This window comes from Quercus suber, unplaced genomic scaffold (genome assembly GCF_002906115.3).
Source record: "Quercus suber isolate HL8 unplaced genomic scaffold, Cork oak 2.0 scaffold_248, whole genome shotgun sequence".
NCBI lineage: Eukaryota > Viridiplantae > Streptophyta > Magnoliopsida > Fagales > Fagaceae > Quercus > Quercus suber.
In genome coordinates, this window is record NW_027069704.1 from 341,227 (window position 1) to 361,087 (window position 19,861).

Genomic DNA, 19,861 nt, shown 5'->3' on the forward strand with positions numbered 1-19,861 from the left:
GTATTTATAGCATTGCTCATCAAATTATTTGTTCCCATCTTCTTTTTGAGCTACTCAAACACTGTTTTCTCAACAAATAAACATTGCTATAATCGCATTAAGACAGAATTTTTTATGATCTAGTCATCCCTGCCCTTAAAATATATCCCCGCGATACAAAATAAAAATTCGATAGTGCTTATTGACAGTAATCCTATCATCCTATCCCAACTAAATTGTATCATTTGGGGTAAGTTGCAAACAGGCATAAAGGCTGGTTCTATGGCAATGGGACAATTCATGTGAACAATCATCATCACAGGCTAGCATTGCCATCTTAGCCACCAAAACCACAAACACCTTTACCCACTATAGACGTTACAGGTGCAAAACCTGAACGTAAAAGCTGCGTCCTATATTCCCTTGCTGGGCACGGGGCACTGTACAAGAACTTAAACTTATCATGTGTAGCTATGCGCAGCTTGCGTTTTGTGTCTGTCCTTTGCGTGGCACAAAACAAAAAAACCGGACTCACGTTATACTGCATCCCTCGCCCATATGGCATGCCCAAGAAGGGCCCATCTCCAAGGAGCCCATCTGGAATTGATAACTACAAGGAAACAACATTCTTTTTTTAAACAACTTTTTTCTCAATTGCTCCTATTCAAATGTTGTGATTAGTGTTGTGATCATGTGAATATAATGTTATTCCAATCACAACACGTCATGTTAATAGTTCTTTTTTTTAAATCATAAAATATATTATTCTCGACATGATTTGTACGAAATTGCCCTACCAATAAGTCCAAGGACAAAAAAAAAATTATGACTTTTTCACAAATGCTAAAGTGGCGTGTTGTTATTGAGACTAATAAAAGTAATATCAATGAATATTTTTTTTTTAAATGGATAATTCGATGATTGGGGAGGAGAGATTTGAACCCTATGTCTCTATTCATTTGTAGGGTTGTAAATGAACCTAGTCTTTCGTAAATAACTTGGACTTCGCTTGATAAAAAGTTGTGGTGTCAATTCGTGTTCGCGGGTCGGGTTCGTGTCGTGTCGAGCCATAAGTACTCTGCTATATTGGTTGAGCCGTTTCCGACCTGTTTAGTTTTGTTTAGTAAGCAAGTAGAGTCCAAAAAAACTGTTATGAATAGTCACATAAATATTAGGGCTTTATACAAAACAAGCTAAGCTTAAGCTTGTGTATGGACTTGGTAATAAGCTTGATATGTGCATAAAAAATAAACTCATCTTACTAAGACTTTAATTACTTAGGTACCATTTGGTTTGCATCTACACATCCACGTTTTAGCGCCTTGCATTTTTCTTTTTTTTTTTTTTGGATCAGCGCCTCTTGCACTGTTCATACATTAAGGTAAATGAACTATATTTTCATTTGTGAACAGTAACTAAAAATTATTTTTTTCTTGTCTTCAGTTTTCAGCAAAATAAACGATATCCAAACACACCCTTAGAAGTTCGGACCACTCATCCAAACCAGATAGGCTTTATACTGAGTTTTATATGGAGTTGATATTGTACTATTGTTGAATCTCAAGCTAAAAAACCTAATATTGAACTCGACCTAATTAATAAATCAAGGCGAACCAAGCTTAAGCTCAAGCTTTAAGAATTTTTAATGAGCTCAAAATGAAGCATTATTTGTAGTATTGTTTGAGCTTAAACATTTTTAGTTTTGTTATTAAGCTAAGCCCAAACATTCACTACTCCACAAAACTCAACTGATTTACAACTCTATCAATTAAAAACACAAAGAAATGTCAGTCAATTAATCTTAAAGAGATTATTGGCAACAGTAATATCAACAACTAGTCCCTGCAAAATGAAATTTGTGTCCCAAACATTCCTCTTTTCCTACGAGTCCCAATTAAGTTAGGTATGAAGTGTCCTATTAATTCCCTATCAAAGCTGGATGCAAAAGTGGAATGTTAGGTAAAACTCACAAGGTATTGTTGTTATAGGTTTAATGGTCGACATCTACATCCCTAGCATAGCAGAATCAAACAAGTGAATTTGGTAAAGGATATGTTTTTGATGGTTGGATCACATGCAGTCCACCAACGAAGAGTACACATCCCAAATTATTTTTGTTCACCCTTTCTCGGTCCATATGATATGATAGCTGGAAACTCTTGCACGAAGTACATGGGTAGGAACTTGGTAGACCCACAGTCACCGCCCACCACCCCTTAAAATGCTCTGTGGCCACCTTCTGTTGCCAACAATCACGAGTAGTCCTTTAAAGCACCACCCCCATATGCATCTATCTCATCATTTCATTACTACCACTGCAGCCTGCAGGTGCACATGTGGGTCCATCTTCCTAGGTCTTAGTAATACTTGCTGTTAATTTCTGATCCCCAAAGATTCCCATATGGCCTGACTATATGACACAACCACCTCAATTTTTTTTTTTTTTTTTTGAAATGGCATATAGAGAATTTATACTTTAAAAAGTTTTTGAGAAAAATCTACTCCATTAACTTTTACGGTTACGGTAACGGAGAACAAGTGAGACAGAAAAAAATTTACCAAGTACATGGAAAGGTAATATATAGTAAATTACAATCAGTCACTTAAAATAATGTTTTGTGATCCTAGCGTAACCAAAAAAAAATAAAAAATCGATAAGCCTATCTACTACACCTTTTCCTTCACATAATTTCTTATCTTTTCACATAATTTCTTATGGTTAGTGAGTTGACTACCGAGCTTACAGATTATTAGTGTGAAATATACAACTTATAAGTTGTAAATAAATTGTGTATACATTCAACCAAAAAAATAAATTGTGTACACAACATTAATATAAAAATTTTGAGCTTGCTATCAAGTTTAAAAAAACATGGGCTTATTTCTTTGAGTAATGATAAGAATATTTTAAAAAATTTTAAATTTTAACATTATTAATACCAATTTTTGTGAAACAGTTTTGTAGGCTAGACTTACTGATTTCCTTTGACAAAAAAAAAAAAATAAGGCACTCAGTAAGTTCGCCAAATGGCAGTGAGATCCCACCTCGCAAATTGTGAGTAAGATTAAGATTGATTGATTACGTGCGGCACATGGCTGGAAGGAAGACTAGACCCAGTCCTCCATGCTGCATGCATCATAATGAGTATAGGTTAGGTTTATGTCTCCATGTGCAGCTTTAATTAACTATAACATAATTTATAACAAAAATCAGTAATAAGTGAGTCCTTGGTGACACCAAACCCAATTTCGTGGCATAAAGTCAATACAATAGAATATGAAGAACAATTAGCTGATTAGCTAAGTATCATAATATAAAAAGGCTCAACTAACACCATAGAATTTTAAACCCCTAAAAAGTGAGCAGAAGCAATCTATCCATTTGGCTTAGGACCATTCTAAGCAGTAGGTAATCAAAATACAAATAATCAATCCAAAAATCGATGACCCTATTGTAAAAGAACCGAGATGCAAACACACACCAAAGTTGACATTCATCAGGTTTTAGTCATTTTTATCACAGATTACACATCATCATTAATACAAAAAGATAAAATTCAAAATCCCAAATTTTGTTTACTCGGAGGTTCAATCCCCCTCAATAACAAATTCGCCAGCCAAAAAAAAAAGTTCGCCAAATGGCAGTGAGATCCCACCTCGCAAATTGTGAGTAAGATTAAGATTGATTGATTACGTGCGGCGCATGGCTGGAAGGAAGACTAGACCCAGTCCTCCATGCTGCATGCATCATAATGATAGGTTAGGTTCATGTCTCCATGTGCAGCTTTAATTAACTATAACATAATTTCTAACAAAAATGAGTAATAAGTGAGTCCTTGGTGACACAAAACCCAATTTCGTGGCATAAAGTCAATGCAATGGAATATGAAGAACAATTAGCTGATTAGCTAGGTATCATAATATAAAAAGGCTCAACTAACACCATAGAATTTTAAACCCCTAAAAAGTGAGCAGAAGCAATCTATCCATTTGGCTTAGGACCATTCTAAGCAGTAGGTAATCAAAATACAAATAATTAATCCAAAAATCGATGACCCTATTGTAAAAGAACCGAGATGCAAACACACACCAAAGTTGACATTCATCAGGTTTTAGTCATTTTTATCACAGATTACACATCATCATTAATACAAAAAGATAAAATTCAAAATCCCAAATTTAAGGTCTTCAAGGTAGAAAGTAACCTAAATACCTATGTACTCCCCATACAACAGTACTACTTCAGTACAATCTCCATAAAAGCCTTAAGCAAGTTCATGTTGTTTGTAACCCCTCCATCACAGATTACAACCATTCCTGTAAGCAGTAAAATCGAGAGCAACAGCTCTTTTCAGAAAGACAATATAGTAAAAACAAGCAACAAATGAGAGGGAACAAGAAAACAAGTCAATAAAGAAGCTTGCAAAAGGATGAAACTCACTAACATGTAGCCTTATTTACATAATCCAGCAAGCATGGGAAAAGCTAGCTCAGAAATCTCCCCCAACCATAACGGAGAGGTCATCGAAGCTCCAAAGATCCATTGAGTTACCATCCTGGGTAGTGTCCCCACTGAACAATGCCTCAATGGATTCATCCCAGCTTCCGTCGAGATATGGCATCTGGAAGTCCGAGTTCTCAAAAGCTGATAGCTCCTCAGACAGTGTCTTTGCAGTGTTATCTTCAACAAAAACTGCATTCCCAGAGTCAGATTTCAGTTTCTTCGGGGGGTTAGCATCCTCCAGGAACTGAGTATTATCCCCTTCCACAGTGGCTGAAAAAACAGATGAGATTTCTGGAGTCTTAGGACCCTGTTCTCCAAATCCATAGTCAGAACAATCAAACGAGTTACTCCCCTGATCTGAACTAAAGTACACCGGGGATGTATTAGAGGAAACAAATGGCTTGAGTCCGACATCTGCATTAACCATACACCCATATTGGTTGGTAAAAGGCTTCTCTTCCATCAAACCCATAGTAAAGTCCTGATCAGAGTTGTTCACAAAATTGAAATTTTGGTTCAGGTTGGGCTGGACAGAGTTCAGGTTTGCCTTGGCAAGTGGCTTCTGCAGATTTGCCTTAACTGAACGCTTTGGAGAAGCACGAGGAGTCTCATCGGGGAAATTCACCTTAGCTTTCTTGCCACGAATTCTCCGCGCCTCTGCATCATAAGCTCTTGCAGCTTCTTCTGCAGTGTTAAAAGTTCCAAGCCAGACACGAACCCCTTTCCTTGGGTCTCGAATCTCAGCAGCCCACTTACCCCATGGGCGCTGCCGGATTCCACGATACTGATTCTTCCTCTTTCTCTTGGCAGATTTTTCAGCTTGCCCATTGAATTCCACAGATTTTACAGGCTTAGATCCTTCAATAGGTAGAGAAGAAACAGATATATTATCCAGATTCATGAATCAAGAGATGAGTACATAATATAGGAACATATATATTATGCACTACAACTCCATAAGAGATTGAGATAACACACACACATGCCAGGGTATCTTTCAAAATACCCAACGAATTCCACAAATTTAATCATTGCAACAAAACAAGGATCAATAAAGGAAGAGATTATAAAATTGCATGAGTGCTTATTCAGAAAAATTCTACTCAGGGAAAATGAAAATTAACCAATCAGTGAAACTCAAAACAATACTTCAGTTTCAAAGCAATTTCCAAATCAACAATACACATGAGACCCTAAACCATTTTAAGCAGACACCATTTAAAAGAAAAATAAACTGAAACAAAACCATCTATGATTCAATTATAAATAACTTGGGATCGAATAAAATTATAAAGCCACAACTTCCATTTCGTCACATATAGATGATCAATAAAAATAGAAATACTTGACTCTCCTAATATCAAGATAAACAGATCCATGAAATAGAGCAGTTAAAACAGAAGAAGAAGATGAAGAAACATGTAAATAATGACAGAAATGTTAGAAATAAATATAAACATAATTCACTGAATAATAATCAAAGAACAGAAAGAGCATGACCTTCTATAGGACCAAGCAAACTCAAAGAAAAAATCAGCTACCTTTAAGTAAATTATTATCTTCTTTTACTTTACGCTAAATCATTGAACAGGAAAGATTAAATATTTTCTACAAATATATATTTTTTTTGGGGGGTGGGGGTTCTCCAAGCCTTACAAAGCAGAGCATTATAGTTTGAAAGAAATAAAATCAGCGAGATTTCCGATCATAAAGCATGATTATCACTGACAAAAAGGCAAAGTTAATTTCCACAACCGAGACAAAATCTAGAAACTGAGTTGCCCAAAAAATTGACATATCAAAAGACAAAAGCTTTATGTAAAGTTAAGCACTGATTCCCAAAAAAAAAAAAAACATATATACCACATATTTGATGCTCAATTATTTTGATTAAGAAAAAGTAAAAGGGATTAACAGATCATACAAGGATCCACCCCTTTTTCTCAACAATGAAACAAATTTATACAGATGATCCAAAGCCACCATGATAAACCATCAAAAACAGTTGCCATATTTTTTAAAATGATCTTGAAACGATCATAAACCCGAAACCTTCTACATCAATCTAAAAACACCCAGAGGCTATTCTTCAACATCAACAAAATCACACCCCCAAAAATATTTGGAATAAAAAAACATCTCTAAAAAAAATGACCAGCAAAATCAAAAACCCAATATCCTATATAAATAAATAAATAAAAAATAAAGTTTGCCCAGAAAATTTTACTTCTACCACATAAAATCACAAACAAAGAGCACTAAGAAAACAAAAAGTTTCAACTTTGATTTAAAAAAAAAAATCGATTAAACAACGTTGATAAAACAAACTAAACTAGAAAACTTTGATCAACAAAACCCATATCAATATCAACCAAAACTAGCCAAAATATATTAACTTTCAACCCCCCACAATATATATAAAGTGAAGTGGTTTACCAGAGGAACGAGGAGCAGAGAAAGCAAAGGGCTTGACATCTTGCACGAGGACCTCCTCTTCCTCATCGATATCTGACTCGTCATCGTCCTTGAAGCCCTGGAAATCTTGCTCGAAATCGTCGACAATGTCAACGACAGGCTTCGAGAACCTCCTTCCCGAGGTGGGTTTTTTCCGATCTCCCCAGAGATAGTCCGCCGTCAGCCGCCGAGGCCCGACCGGCGCTATGAAGTCGGAGATTATAGCTCCTCCACACATGATGAGGACGGTGTTTGGTGGTTTCTTCTTCTTCTAAATTTTTGGTCTTTTTGTTGTGAAAGTGAAAAGGTTTTTTCTTTTTTTTTTTTTTTTTTTTGTTTGTTCGGGGAAAAGTATGAGAAATGTGGGTCTAGATTCTGTGAGAGAAAAATTTGTACGCGTTTGAGTGATAGTTGGAGTGTTTTGAGGGCTTAAATATGAGTTGGTGAACAAAGTTTTTTTTTTTTTTTTTTCACTTTTTATTATATATGTTTTTGTAGCAAATGGTTGGGGTCGGCGATTTTGAGGCTTTCGTGGAGGATTTTTTGACATTTTTACCCCTTTTTTTGTAGGACATTTTTACCCTTTCTTTAGTTGGTATTTTACTAAATATTTTGGTTGGGTTTTTGGTAGTACAAATGCCCCTAGAGTTTTAGCCTGAGAGTACTACACTACTTTGGGTGTACTTTACACGTGCGTGTGAGTCAGAGAGAGAGAGAGTATTGATCACGTAAGATTAGAACACTTTCATTTAAAAAAAAAAAAAAAACCCGAGAACATAAATTGACAAATAGAGAGGGAGAGATTGATCGCATTTAGCTAAATCAGTATCTCAACCATTTCTGCTCATTTGTTGGCAGATTTTGTAGATGGTGACTTGGTGAGGGATCCCCTCCTTCTTTTGTTTGAATAAATCTTCAAGCATTACTCAAAAAAGGAGGAAAAGAAAAAACCATGTTGTGTGTTTACTTTTCGTGAAATTATTAATGGTCAATCTGGGTAGTTGGATTTGGGCAATTAAAAAAAAATACCTTATTTGAATAATTTAAAAGAGTTCAAGAATTTGAATTTGTAAATCCATATTTTAAAACCTTGAAATTTTTAGATTTGAAATAACCTTAAACATATTGAATTTTAATAATCCTTGAAACATACTTCAATAAATTTTATAATTTTATATCATTACAGGTATAAAACACATCCAAACAAGAAATTTTAATATTTATAAATTTAGAATCAATACATTCTAAATCCATTACTTTAAAATTCAATTTCAAGTATCTAAATGGAATAATTTACCTCACTTTTGTTTTATCATAAATTTTTGTGTGAGGCGTAAGAGGGGGATTATTTGTTGTGCTTAACTACCATAAATGAGGTTTGTTGATAGAAGCATTAAATTGAAGGTTATAAAGATGTGACTTTAATAAAGTGATGTGCATCAATTCTTTTTATAGTTGTATGTGCATTTTCAATTTAGGGATGGTAACGAGATGAAGTGGGGTACTTAGATTAGGGTGTCTTGCCCCTATCCTACCCCTCTACAAGACAAGGAAAATCTTATTAGGGTAAGTTGGTTATGAGAATTGGGTTTGAGATTATCCCGAATGAGATGTTTTCTTATTTTTGATACAAGCTAAAAATTATAATCTAGCCTAATTTAAGTATATATGTGTGTAAAGTTCCTTCTTTGAGACTTAAACTCCGACCTTTACCCCTCACACTCCATACCCCATAAGCACTTATACTTGTTGAGTGACCATCACGTTAAAAGTGCGCAATGGTCCAATAAGATGTCTTCAACATTTATAAGATGGAGATGAAACTAAAATGAGAGGAGATAATTATGAGAGTGCTAAAGGAGGAAGAAAGCCACTACATTAGCTGCCTCATTTGCTAATAGAGTGATTGAAGGTGGGTACAAAGCTTCTAACAAGCGTTTTAAGGACGGTAAAATAGTGTGTATATATATATATATATATTATAAGTAGGATATGTATAGAAAATTAAATTTTAGATATATTTGAGAGTAGAGTAGAGTGGATGAGGTTGGACAAGCAAAACCTGCTCCAATCCCGTCACCTCTTTACAATAAGGAAAACTCAAGCAAGGTAAGACGAATTAAGCGGGATGGAAAATTTTTGTCATCCTTAATTATCATTTTTTATTATAATTTTTATCATCGTCATCATCACATTATTATTATTATTATTATTATTATTGATAAAAATATCATAATTTTATTAAAGTGAAGATAAAAATAATACAATTCAAGCCAAAACAAACTCAATCATACTTAAATTTTCCTCTAAGTTACAAAGCTAATAATGTTCTTAGCATACTGAGCCAAAATATGTGCTAGACAGTTGCCTTGCCTTGCCTTGCCTTCAGACATGGTAAATTTGTACTCGCCTAAAATCCTGCATTTTATCATTATTTTATTTGCTATGAATTGTGATAATATGTTTCAACTTGAGATGGAGAGTATAGTAGGTTTCAACTTTGGATTTGAACCCAAAGAAACTAAAGTACAAATTAAATTATATAACCATTTTGGAGTTGTCGACAATATGTGACTTGTTATAAGATAGGATGATGATAAGGTAGCACCATAACCTGCAATTGTTGTTTGTTCCTTCTTGCAGGATTTGAAATGCATTTGTGTAGTGTTTTCCCATCTAGTATTCTTGTGTAGTTTTATAATTTAGATGTATTCAACTATACTTATAATTAAGGAAAAATATCATTACGTTCTAAAGTACTCTAGTACATGTTAAAGGAAAGTGTGCTCACTCGTTGTCCAGTAGTCCAATAAGGCAATAACCAATATGATTAAAGTTTAGAAGGCTGTAATTCAACAAATGAAGTGACGTTAAAATTTTTTTGATGAAATGAAGTGACGTTAAAATGTTGGTGTGTCATGGGTCGTTTTTATTTTTATTTTACCCATGACCCATGAACATTTTTATGTCACTTCATTGTGTGGATAATGTTTCCAATGAGTTTTATTTACAAACAATAACTTTTACTAACAGGCAGTATTTTTTTTTTTTATAAGCAACATGAAATATTTATTCAACTAGAAAAGAGTTACATCAAAGAAAGCATATAAACACTAGGAGAAAATCACAAACAATTACACACCACTCTCCTCAATGAACCCGAGAGCCCAGCAATATTTCTGAGTTTGCATATTAACAGGCAGTAATTGTGACGATGACTAGTATTTATTTAATTAACTAAAACATGAATTTAAAGAAAAATTATTGAATATTTCGAAAGTATCATAAATGCATTTTTTTTTCTCACATAAATTGTGAGATTTATCATAAATTTAATTAGTGAGACTCACAATTATATAAAATGAAAAATATGTAATTATAGTACTCTTGGATTACCAGTAATTATCCGATCTAAATTAGATGAAACATAGAGCCATTGGCTATAGAATCACTGGCAAGCAACAATTATTATTTTATTTTTATTTTTTTGTCTTTTGGAGTGTTGGTTTACCAAATTAGCAGCAGACTTTCTGGTGAAAAGCTTAAATTACATAAAGAATTTGTTTTTTAATTTACAAGCTTTGAATTATTTTTTTCAACGTTCAAGGTCTATTCGTATCATGCAACGGGTAAAAGTAAGTGTTAAAACTTTCAAGATTAGGTTTGAAAAATCCGTAAAAGATTTCATAATGTTTCACATGTGATCCTTCATGGTCCTCAAACGCACCCTTTCTTTCTAAAGGCTGGCTCACCTAATTTTAGAGAAGGGTGGTTTCATTTGATTTGACTGAATAAACAGTCTCTGCTTGGATCGCCTAACTTTTCTTGAATTCTTGAGTTTCATAGATTGCCATTTATGCCTCACTTCTTACTCCATTTACACCATTAATAATGGATTAGTAATTAATTAGTATCAACTAAAATTTTGTTAATCACAACAACTTTTTGGTACATCCTCGAAAGATCTAGAATTCAAATCTCTTTTCCTCCATTGTAATCATTGAATTATTAATAAATAAATAAATAAATAAATAAAAATTTGCTAATTAATCCAGAAAAACAGGACAATAATTAGCTTATAATTTGGATTCTCTATCTCATAGTACGTAGGCTTCATTATCGGGTGAGAGTCTTGAGACTCCCATATTGTATGAGAGAAAGATGCATTAATCCAAATACATCAAATACCTTCTCCCAAAAATAGGACACAACATTGGGGTAGTTTATAACTAGCAAAACAAATCCTAACTGATGTACAAAGTCAAATCTGTTTATAACTAGCAAAACACCTCCTAGTTCTAACTAATGTATGTGGTGAAATTGTAAAATCTAACTAATACCGTAACTTAGCAAAATAATTTTCTCTCTCAATGTGATTCAACTGTTGAATGGTGTGGTCATCCTCATTGACCGGGAGGAACTCGAGGCAGTGGGTGATTGTGGAGAAACTCAACTCAATCTCATGTCTGTTGGTGGTGGCTATCTGGAAGAAGGGAGAGAGAGGTAAGAGAACTAGTCAAGGGAAAAATAAATTAAAAATATAGAGTGTTTTTGAGTGTTGGCCCAAGTGAAGAATGAGCTAGCTAAAAAGAAAATAGATAAAATACAGCGTTGAGTTGCCATTTTTTTTTCTTCGCCTCTAAAGAATTTTTGTGAACCAACTCGGGGGTGTTTGGTACACCATTTCAAACAACAATTTTTCAGTTTTTAAACAATATTACACGCATTGTCACACACTTTTTCACTCACAAGTATTTTCACACATGTTTTCAAACAACAAAACACATGTTTTTAAGTGCATGACACATGCACTTTCCAAGACGATTTGCTAGAAACTACCTCCCACCCCTTTAATTTTGTTACCTCCCACTCCCTTAATTTTGTTACCTTAAATATAGATGGTGATATTATGGGAAATATGTTGGAAGTTTGATTTGAGACTCGGTCGGTAGATTAATATGGGGTTGTTCATTCAATTTGGGTAAGACAACTAATAATATGTAAGGTAGCTCATCATTATGGATTAAACTTGGTATGGAATTTAGGGTACCATAATGTAATTCTATAGATCAGTTAGATTTGATTTTTATCATATCTTTACTAACAACCCATGGCACTAATCCTATTTCCTAGGGATTGTCTTCTATTATGTTGGATTGCAACGACCTTTCGAACAAACAATAGAAAATCCATTCAGGTTACATATACTGTCAAGCAAATGGATGTGCTGATATTTTGGCAAGGAAATGCACCAACCAATCTATTTAGTAAAGTCTAGAGTTATTCTTAATGTCTCTCTTTTATGTATCCAACTATAGTTAAAGATGTAATGTTTCGAGACTCTCGACTCTCTTTGACTTGAAGAAAGTGTCTGAACTAACGATGTACTAATTTGTATTAATAAATAGAGTAAAATATTATTTTGATCCCTAAACTTTACCAAATTTTTTTTTATCCCTAAACTTTAAGAAGTTCATTTTTCGTCTCTAAACTATTAAAAAGTTCATATTTTGTCCCTAAACTATTGAAAATGTTTTATTTATGCCCTTAAATTTTACTAAAAATTTGTTTTTCATCCCCGAACTATTGAAAAAGTTCTTTTTTCATCCTCAATTTTGTCTCTATAATATTCAAATAACTCTTTACAAAGTTTAGGGATAAAAAAAGAACTTTTTAAAGTTTAGGAACGAAAAACAAACTTTTAGTAAAGTTTAGGGACCAAAATAGTAGTATTTTACCCTAATAAATAAGTTCCCTTCTTTCAAAATTAAAAATAAATAGCTTTCGGATTAAATTGAGTTAAAATTTTCCCTATTTCAACGTAATTAAATAATGTTAATCTGTGGCTTTCCTAACTAGTTTTCCAATTCCATGCCAACCCAAAATTTACCCTTCAAACACTGCCGATCTTCTTGGCATTAGGTCAACTTATAGATTTTTTATTTTTATTTTTAAAATTTTGACTGAACAAAAGTTTCTTGAATCACCTTCAAATATTTATGTAGGTGCACCAAATGCAAGATTTGTGGCCTCTACTTTTTTCCCCTTTACGCACGAAAGTCCTACTTGGGCGTAATGATTGATTAACTTCAAAGAAGTCGTTGTATTTGAATTGCTGACGAACACAATTATGTGTCAAATATATAGTACTGTATCACATGACAAACATGTAGCAAATGCATTCAACGTATAAGAAGAACTAGGAATAAAGCATTAATCTGCCGACATTACCTAAAGAGGTTGAAACTTATTGAACCTTTGTCAAACGCATTCACCATGAAGCTTCCCACTTTAGAAAAAAGTAGTGGAAAATGTAACATCATGCTTCTTGCATCCACTAATCTTTACGGTATATTTTTAAATACTCCTAAATATTGTTTAAACTAATAATTGCTTCTTCTTTTCTTCATCATACGAGCATGTAATATGCGGATAAAAAAAATTATGAACACGCAATCCTAATCCAGCGTTATGATGGACCATATGAGATTCTTGAGGGCATGGGCGGCCCAACAAATTTGAAGGCCTAAGACAATATATTTAAATGGGACATTTTTGTTATCACTTAAATAATATTTAACTAGTATTTAATATCATAATTTTTTTATAACAAAAATCTATTCCTTTTATTTTATAATATGCGCTTTTTTTTGGGATAAATGCTAAAGTTATAACAAATTTTATTTAAAAAAACTTTCAAACGATGTTGAAATGAATGCAATTAGTGACACTTTAAGAAAATAATAAACAAGTATTTGAATGAATGATATTAGGGATATTATAAATTTACAACATGAGGCTTACAAAGATGTATCATTAATCACAAAAAATAATTCAAAAATGCATTTAATAGGTTATTAGTGTCCACATATCATATTAATTGTCACATTAATTTATAAAGTTTTCAAGTAAAATTAATAATATTTCTAACATTTTCCTATCAGAATTATTTCTTGCGATTAGTAACACATATATTTATAAGGGAAAATGCTAAAGATACAAATTCTTTTACAAAAACTTTTACAAACTAATGATGTGGTGAATGATTACAAATAAATAAAAAAGTGATGTTATCGGTGGCCCAGATGAGAACTAATAAAAAATTGGCCACAACAACGGTTTGTAAAAATATTGTTAAATAGTTTGTAAAACTATAGCATTACTCTATTTATAAGACCTATGTATTAAAGTTGTATTATCTCTAGCATTACTCAATACTTGGGACTTCTTAAAAGTAGAAGAAAATTATAAAACTATTTTTTTCCCTATATCTCCATTTTTTTAAAAAAATATATCAATTTTTGCCCCAAAATTTGGGGCCTTCCTCTAATAGGGGGCACTAGGCGGTGGCCTAAGTGGTCTAGGCCTAGAGTCGGCCCTGATTTAGGGTCCATTAGGATTGAAGAGGGAGGGAGGGAAAGTGAATGGGAATAGAGTAGAGTTGACTAAAAATAAGCTAATTTTAGATCAATTTTACGTACTCTACTCTGCTCTACTCCCCTTAATCCAAACGGACCATTAAGAAATTGGTTGGGAAGTTTTTCAATCAAGTTAGGCCAGACAAAGAGTGTCACAAACGAATTTGTAGACAACGATAGGAGGATTAATATTTACATATGTCAAAGGTCTATAGGACACATCATTCTAGATGTGAATTCTCTTTTGGTTCATATGTACTTACTATTTATATGATAAGTTAATGGTCTTAATTTATACTTATTTCTGATCGGATGAATCTAAATATTTATACTTGTTTCTGATTGTAGAAACCTACTCGTTACTCGTTAGAGACTAATGAGTCAAAGGTTAATCAAGCATGTTTATCTAAAAGCTGACTTTCATGTACAGATCAAAAAAAGAAGTGATAATTAGTGAGTATTTGGATTGCGTCCACGTCTGCATAAACATTTGCGTTTGCATTTTATTCCAACTGGTGTTTTTTTTTAGTGGGTCTCATGCACTATTCATGAGACTCACTAGTACTTTTTTTAGCAAAAACAAATTTAAAACTGAGTCTCAAGGCACTATTCACACATTAAAAATTATTTTACTACAGTGTTTTTAATTTTCAGTAATAAGTGATATCTAAATAGATCTTAAATAATAATTCATACCATTAAATAAACATAGCTGTTAATTTAACAGAGAAAACAGCAAATAACACCCCCAAAAAAATAAACACTTCTTTTCTTTTTTGAAGGGGTGTCAACATTTATAATAGTTCACTTGATAACATAATCTTTGGCAAACTTCACAATCACAGATTATTTGAATTTGATACGCAAAAAAAGTTAATCCTTATCAGAGAGGCTTTCCCACAAGACAAAAATGATAAAACGTGTTGAATTTCTAAGTCGTTGCTCGTAGCAAACTTTTGACTCTAAGCAATTTCTGTCATTCATGACGTGTTCATATAAGCTTAGCAATTGTCTTGGACGCAGCTTTTTTCACAAATCATTAAAGGGCAGTAATAATTGTTGTGATGGATGATTTAAAAAAACAAACAAACAAGTTGTTGTGATTGATGGACGATCATTTGTATCAACTTACTTCTAATATTATGTTTACTTTTTATTATTCACAACTTATTATCTTCAAAAAATTATTCAAAAATTTGTGTAACTAATTGTATGTTAGGAAAAATTAACCAGCAATGTGTTTCTCTCACTCTACCAAACTGTAAGCATGTTGTTGTGTATTATCAAATGTATCAAGTTATTTATGAATAGTTTTAGCTCAATTTAGGAAACGACTTGTTTTACTTTCATTTGTTTAGCAAACAACTGAAACAAGTCAAGTTCAAAACCAAGTTTAGGCCCGACTATTAAACTAGCCAAGTTCAAATATTATAATATCTTCGTAAATATGTTCATGGACAAGGAACTTTATTTAACTATATATAATATAAATTTTTATATGTATACTTATCTTAAAATGTACTTATATAAATTTGAGATTAGATTGTATAACTTTGTAAATAGGTTTATAAGAAATCAAATTATTATTTTCAGTTTATTTATAATATAAATAGTTTATTCGTAATAAAAATTCATAGATTTATAAATGGGTAAAATTTTAGTCATGATTTTATTATATATATGAGAAAAGAATAAGTTTAACAAATTGCTCTTGAACAAGCTCAAGTTTTTCAATAAGAAAATGAATCAATTTTGAACTAATCATCTTGTTTAGTAATGAACTCGAGCTCATTTCACTTTCAAAATAAAACTAAACAAACGAATTTGAATTTTTAAAACACAACTTTACTTGGCCGAATTTTTAATACACAACTTGATTTGACTCATTTAAAAGTCCTACTTGTGATTGATGGACAGTCAATAATATGGACCACCACTAATATTATATTTATTTATTATTAATCACAACATGCCATCTCTAGAAAATTATATTTAAATTTATGTAACAAATTGTATTACTTTGACTTATTCCAATCCTAGCATGTAAATACTTAATAACAAAAATTAACCCAACAATGTGTGTATCTCTCTCTACCAACCTTTTATGCGTGTTGTTGTGACTTCAAATTTTTAAGTTGTCAATCTGCGATTAAAGTGGTTGGGTCATGTAAACTATCTCCCTTTGGTAAATAAAATATTAAATAAAATTAAGTTTTATTAATGTATGTTTTTAAGGTATATATTAATAAACTCTTTTATATATATATATATATATATGCCAATGAAGCTTGAATAGTAAAATGGCAAATTTGTTAATAAATGGATAATAGAAGGGTAACCTGGGAAGAAAAAGAGTCTGACAAAGTTTAGGAATCTTCCACATTTTTTACTGCCAAGTATGGGGGAGATAGAAAAGGCATTCTCAAACCAAAAAGTAAAAAAAGAATGGTCAATTTGAGGATAGGGAGAGAGGTGGGGTAAAAAAGGTTAAAAGGGATTAAAAAGGTAGGTTCATGCATCAGAACATGCCGTAAATTCGGACTGAGAGAGAGAGAATACAAAACGACAAACCTAAAAAGTTAAAATAAAGGAGGATAGAGGGACCCAGAGAGATAGGTGCGGGACCAACCACACACATGATGATGAATATTTGAGCTGGTCCGAACTCCAAGGCTTTTTATTTTATTTTTTTAGGGACCTTTTTTTATTATATTTTTATTGATATAAGTTTTTTTTTTTTTTTTTTTTTTGAGAAACTATTGGTATAAGTTAGAAGGTGCACACACGTATAGTTTTGTTGCTTGCTTTGTCTTGTTTCTATTCTTTTATTTATATATTTATGGGATTTTAATACTGTTTTTCTGGGCAACTTGCTTGCGCCCTTTTAACACCAATAATAAAACTAGGCAAGTGGCTGTGGCTCCTATTCCTATCCTATATAGATAGTGCCCATTTCTGTTCCAGATGCATGCATTCTCATATGAGAGTGAGGCTCACTATCACATGAGGGTGTGTGACGATACATGCATTTAAAACATCTTATATTTTCTTAATTTTTACATTGTTACTGTCAGTAATGGATGACATATATGATGTTTTAATCTTTCATAAACAGCAAAGAAATTTACACTCTTTATGGATAAGCATTTACACTCTTTATGAATAAGCACCCTACAATCTGCCACACAAATTTGAGATATGTTTTAGGGTTCAATTGTATTAACTAACACCTATGGACTTTGAGTAAGAGGATAGAGTAAATTGGAGGTTATTGCAAGGAAAATAATAATAATAATAATAATCTTAGAAATTATTTAAATTATTCAAAATCATTTTTTCTATGTTAATAATAGTTTGGATATTATAAATTATAAGTTGGTAGATGGTCAACATCTTCTTGCCTAAAACCTAGCTTAGCACAAAAGCATTAGAAACAAAATTTCCAAAAATTAAGACGTAAAAGAATATTTAAGCTAAATACAAATTTTTTTATTGAACTGCAAGTTAAATGCAATATTGTTATGTCTTATATGTAAAAGAATTTTTGCTGAATACTAGCACATATTGAATAACTTTCTCCTATTATCCCTAGTAATTGATATGGTATATGATTCTCAAAGAAGAAAAAAAAAAAAAGAGACAATGCTCAATTGTTCATATGGTATATTGCATAACTTTCTTTTATTTACTGTTAATTTTACAAATATTGCTATTCTTTGACCACGTTTGTTTCAATATAAAATACTTTTTTAACTGAAATTATTTTCAAGAAAAACTATTTATTTTCAAGTGTTTGGCTCATACGGAAATCTAGCATAGCCAATCTCACAAAATCTAAAAGATACTCCACAATACCAACTTCTAGCATGGTATAATCTCACAAAATCAAATATATTGACCACAAAATACACAGCAGCAACATCTAATCTTACAACAATGCAATTAAAACCATGTCCAATAGCTCACAATAGGTAAAAAATTGTTCTAATAATTTCAATGCAACAAATTCTAAGCCATTATGAAAATTTTACCACCAATATGATTTTTAAATCTAAAAAAAAAAATTGCAAAAAATACTGAGAGAAAGAGAGATGGAGAAGCATGTCACCATCGCATGAGAGAGAAAACATACATGATCGGTTTTGGGCGGCAATGGGGGTGGGTGAGTCAACAGTGGGATAATCAAGAGACCAATATGGGTAGTTGTGGCTAGGTGCAACACTCACGTCCGATTTGGGTTTGGGGAAGGAATGACCCACAAGCCTTCTTTCCCTAGTCAAATTGAAAATAATTTTGGCTTGACCAATATTTTCAACTGGGCTAAACACTTGAAAATTTATAAAACATTATATATCAAAACAAACACGATATTTGTTTCAATTTTATAGATATTGGGCCAAATTTTCATTATTCTTGTCGATTTTTATTTTTAAATAAACTATTCCTTACATATCCCAAAAAAAAAAAAAAATCTTTAATGAGACAGTAATAAGCAACAAAGGTAATAATTAGAACATCCCAAGATTGGGAGAGCCAATTTTAATTTCAAGTATTCATTTTCCTAATAAAATTACTCACTCTCTCTCTCTCTCTCTCCACTATCTTGTAACCAAATATTAATTATGGAAGGATAGCAGCAAGTTCTAACTCTCTTTTAATTGCATTAGTGTCTGCCAGCTTTATGGTGGCCCACTGGCCCTATGGCCTCTGGCCTCTTTCATAAATAGAACAATTCAATTTTGCAAGTTCCTGCACTGGTGGACTGTTTTCAATTCTTTATGTATTGTTTTGCAAGTTGCAACAACTTGCCTGCCAATTGCCCCATATGCGAATCTTTCAACGTTTTTATCCACTTTTACATTTCATTTTTGTACAATTGTACTCTTCTTTAATTATTGTTATTATTATTATTATTAATATCTAATGTTCAAATTCGCCCCGAATCTTCTACCTTTGTCTTAATGGAAAATAGAACTCCACCAAACAAGTTGGAGATTAACTTAAGGAAGACACAATTACTCTTAATCATTATAATTTAATCAAAGTGATGTTACTTCGTTGTCAATGAAGATTGCTGTAAAATAAAATAAAAAAATCAAAGATTAGCATAAAGAAATATGAAGTGGTATTCAAAGAAGTGTTTTAAAACTTTAAAGATCCTAGGCTGGTATTGAGATAAAACTGTAAAAGCCCGTGGTATCCACACTTAAAAATTAACATAAAATTTTTCCTCCAAAAAAAAAAAAAAAAAAAAATTAGCATAAAGAAGGTACCAAGTGGGCAATTGTAGATGCTATTTTTTTTTTTTGGCCTCATCAATCATGTGCTATGAATTGTGAAGGGGATATGTAGCCATGTAGGGTTGCACACTGACCAAAAGTATGGGAATCCTTGACTGTCTCAACGGCTGTGATTTCCTGATCATGGTTATGAATCATAAGAAGATTTTGTGGCATCTGATGATTTTTAGGAAGTAGGAGCCACCCTCCAACAAATTATGGCCCCT

General features: G+C 32.4%; 1 protein-coding gene and 1 long non-coding RNA gene across 4 annotated transcripts; both read right to left on the reverse strand.

The window, feature by feature from the left end:
- Positions 1-1,747: 1,747 nt before the first annotated feature.
- On the reverse strand, positions 1,748-3,554 carry LOC136070640 (uncharacterized). The gene is made up of 2 exons (XR_010631875.1): positions 3,025-3,554; positions 1,748-2,389 (listed from the first exon to the last, which is right to left on the reverse strand). It is a non-coding gene; the product is annotated as an uncharacterized LOC136070640 (long non-coding RNA).
- A 502-nt stretch (positions 3,555-4,056) lies between these two features.
- Positions 4,057-7,354, reverse strand: LOC112039229 (ethylene-responsive transcription factor RAP2-12). 3 transcript variants are annotated; one of them, XM_024072080.2, is made up of 3 exons: positions 6,920-7,354; positions 4,421-5,341; positions 4,057-4,296 (listed from the first exon to the last, which is right to left on the reverse strand). In XM_024072080.2, exons 1-2 carry the CDS (start codon positions 7,173-7,175, stop codon positions 4,470-4,472), a joined length of 1,128 nt encoding a protein of 375 aa, XP_023927848.2. In that variant the 5' UTR covers positions 7,176-7,354; the 3' UTR covers positions 4,057-4,296; positions 4,421-4,469. The 3 variants fall into 3 exon arrangements, with proteins under 3 accessions (XP_023927848.2, XP_023927847.2, XP_023927846.2); XM_024072079.2 differs by having other exon boundaries at positions 4,425-5,341; positions 6,920-7,353; XM_024072078.2 differs by having other exon boundaries at positions 4,057-5,341.
- Between the last annotated feature and the right edge of the window lie 12,507 nt (positions 7,355-19,861).

What these genes read in the sequence shown, in the direction of transcription:
- LOC112039229 (XM_024072080.2), bottom strand. Translation starts at nt 7,175, where the DNA reads ATGTGTGGAGGAGCTATAATCTCCGACTTCATAGCGCCGGTCGGGCCT. An exon ending in CTCTGCTCCTCGTTCCTCTG is followed by an intron (nt 5,342 to 6,919) that starts GTAAACCACTTC and finishes TACCTATTGAAG; the next exon opens with GATCTAAGCCTGTAAAATCT.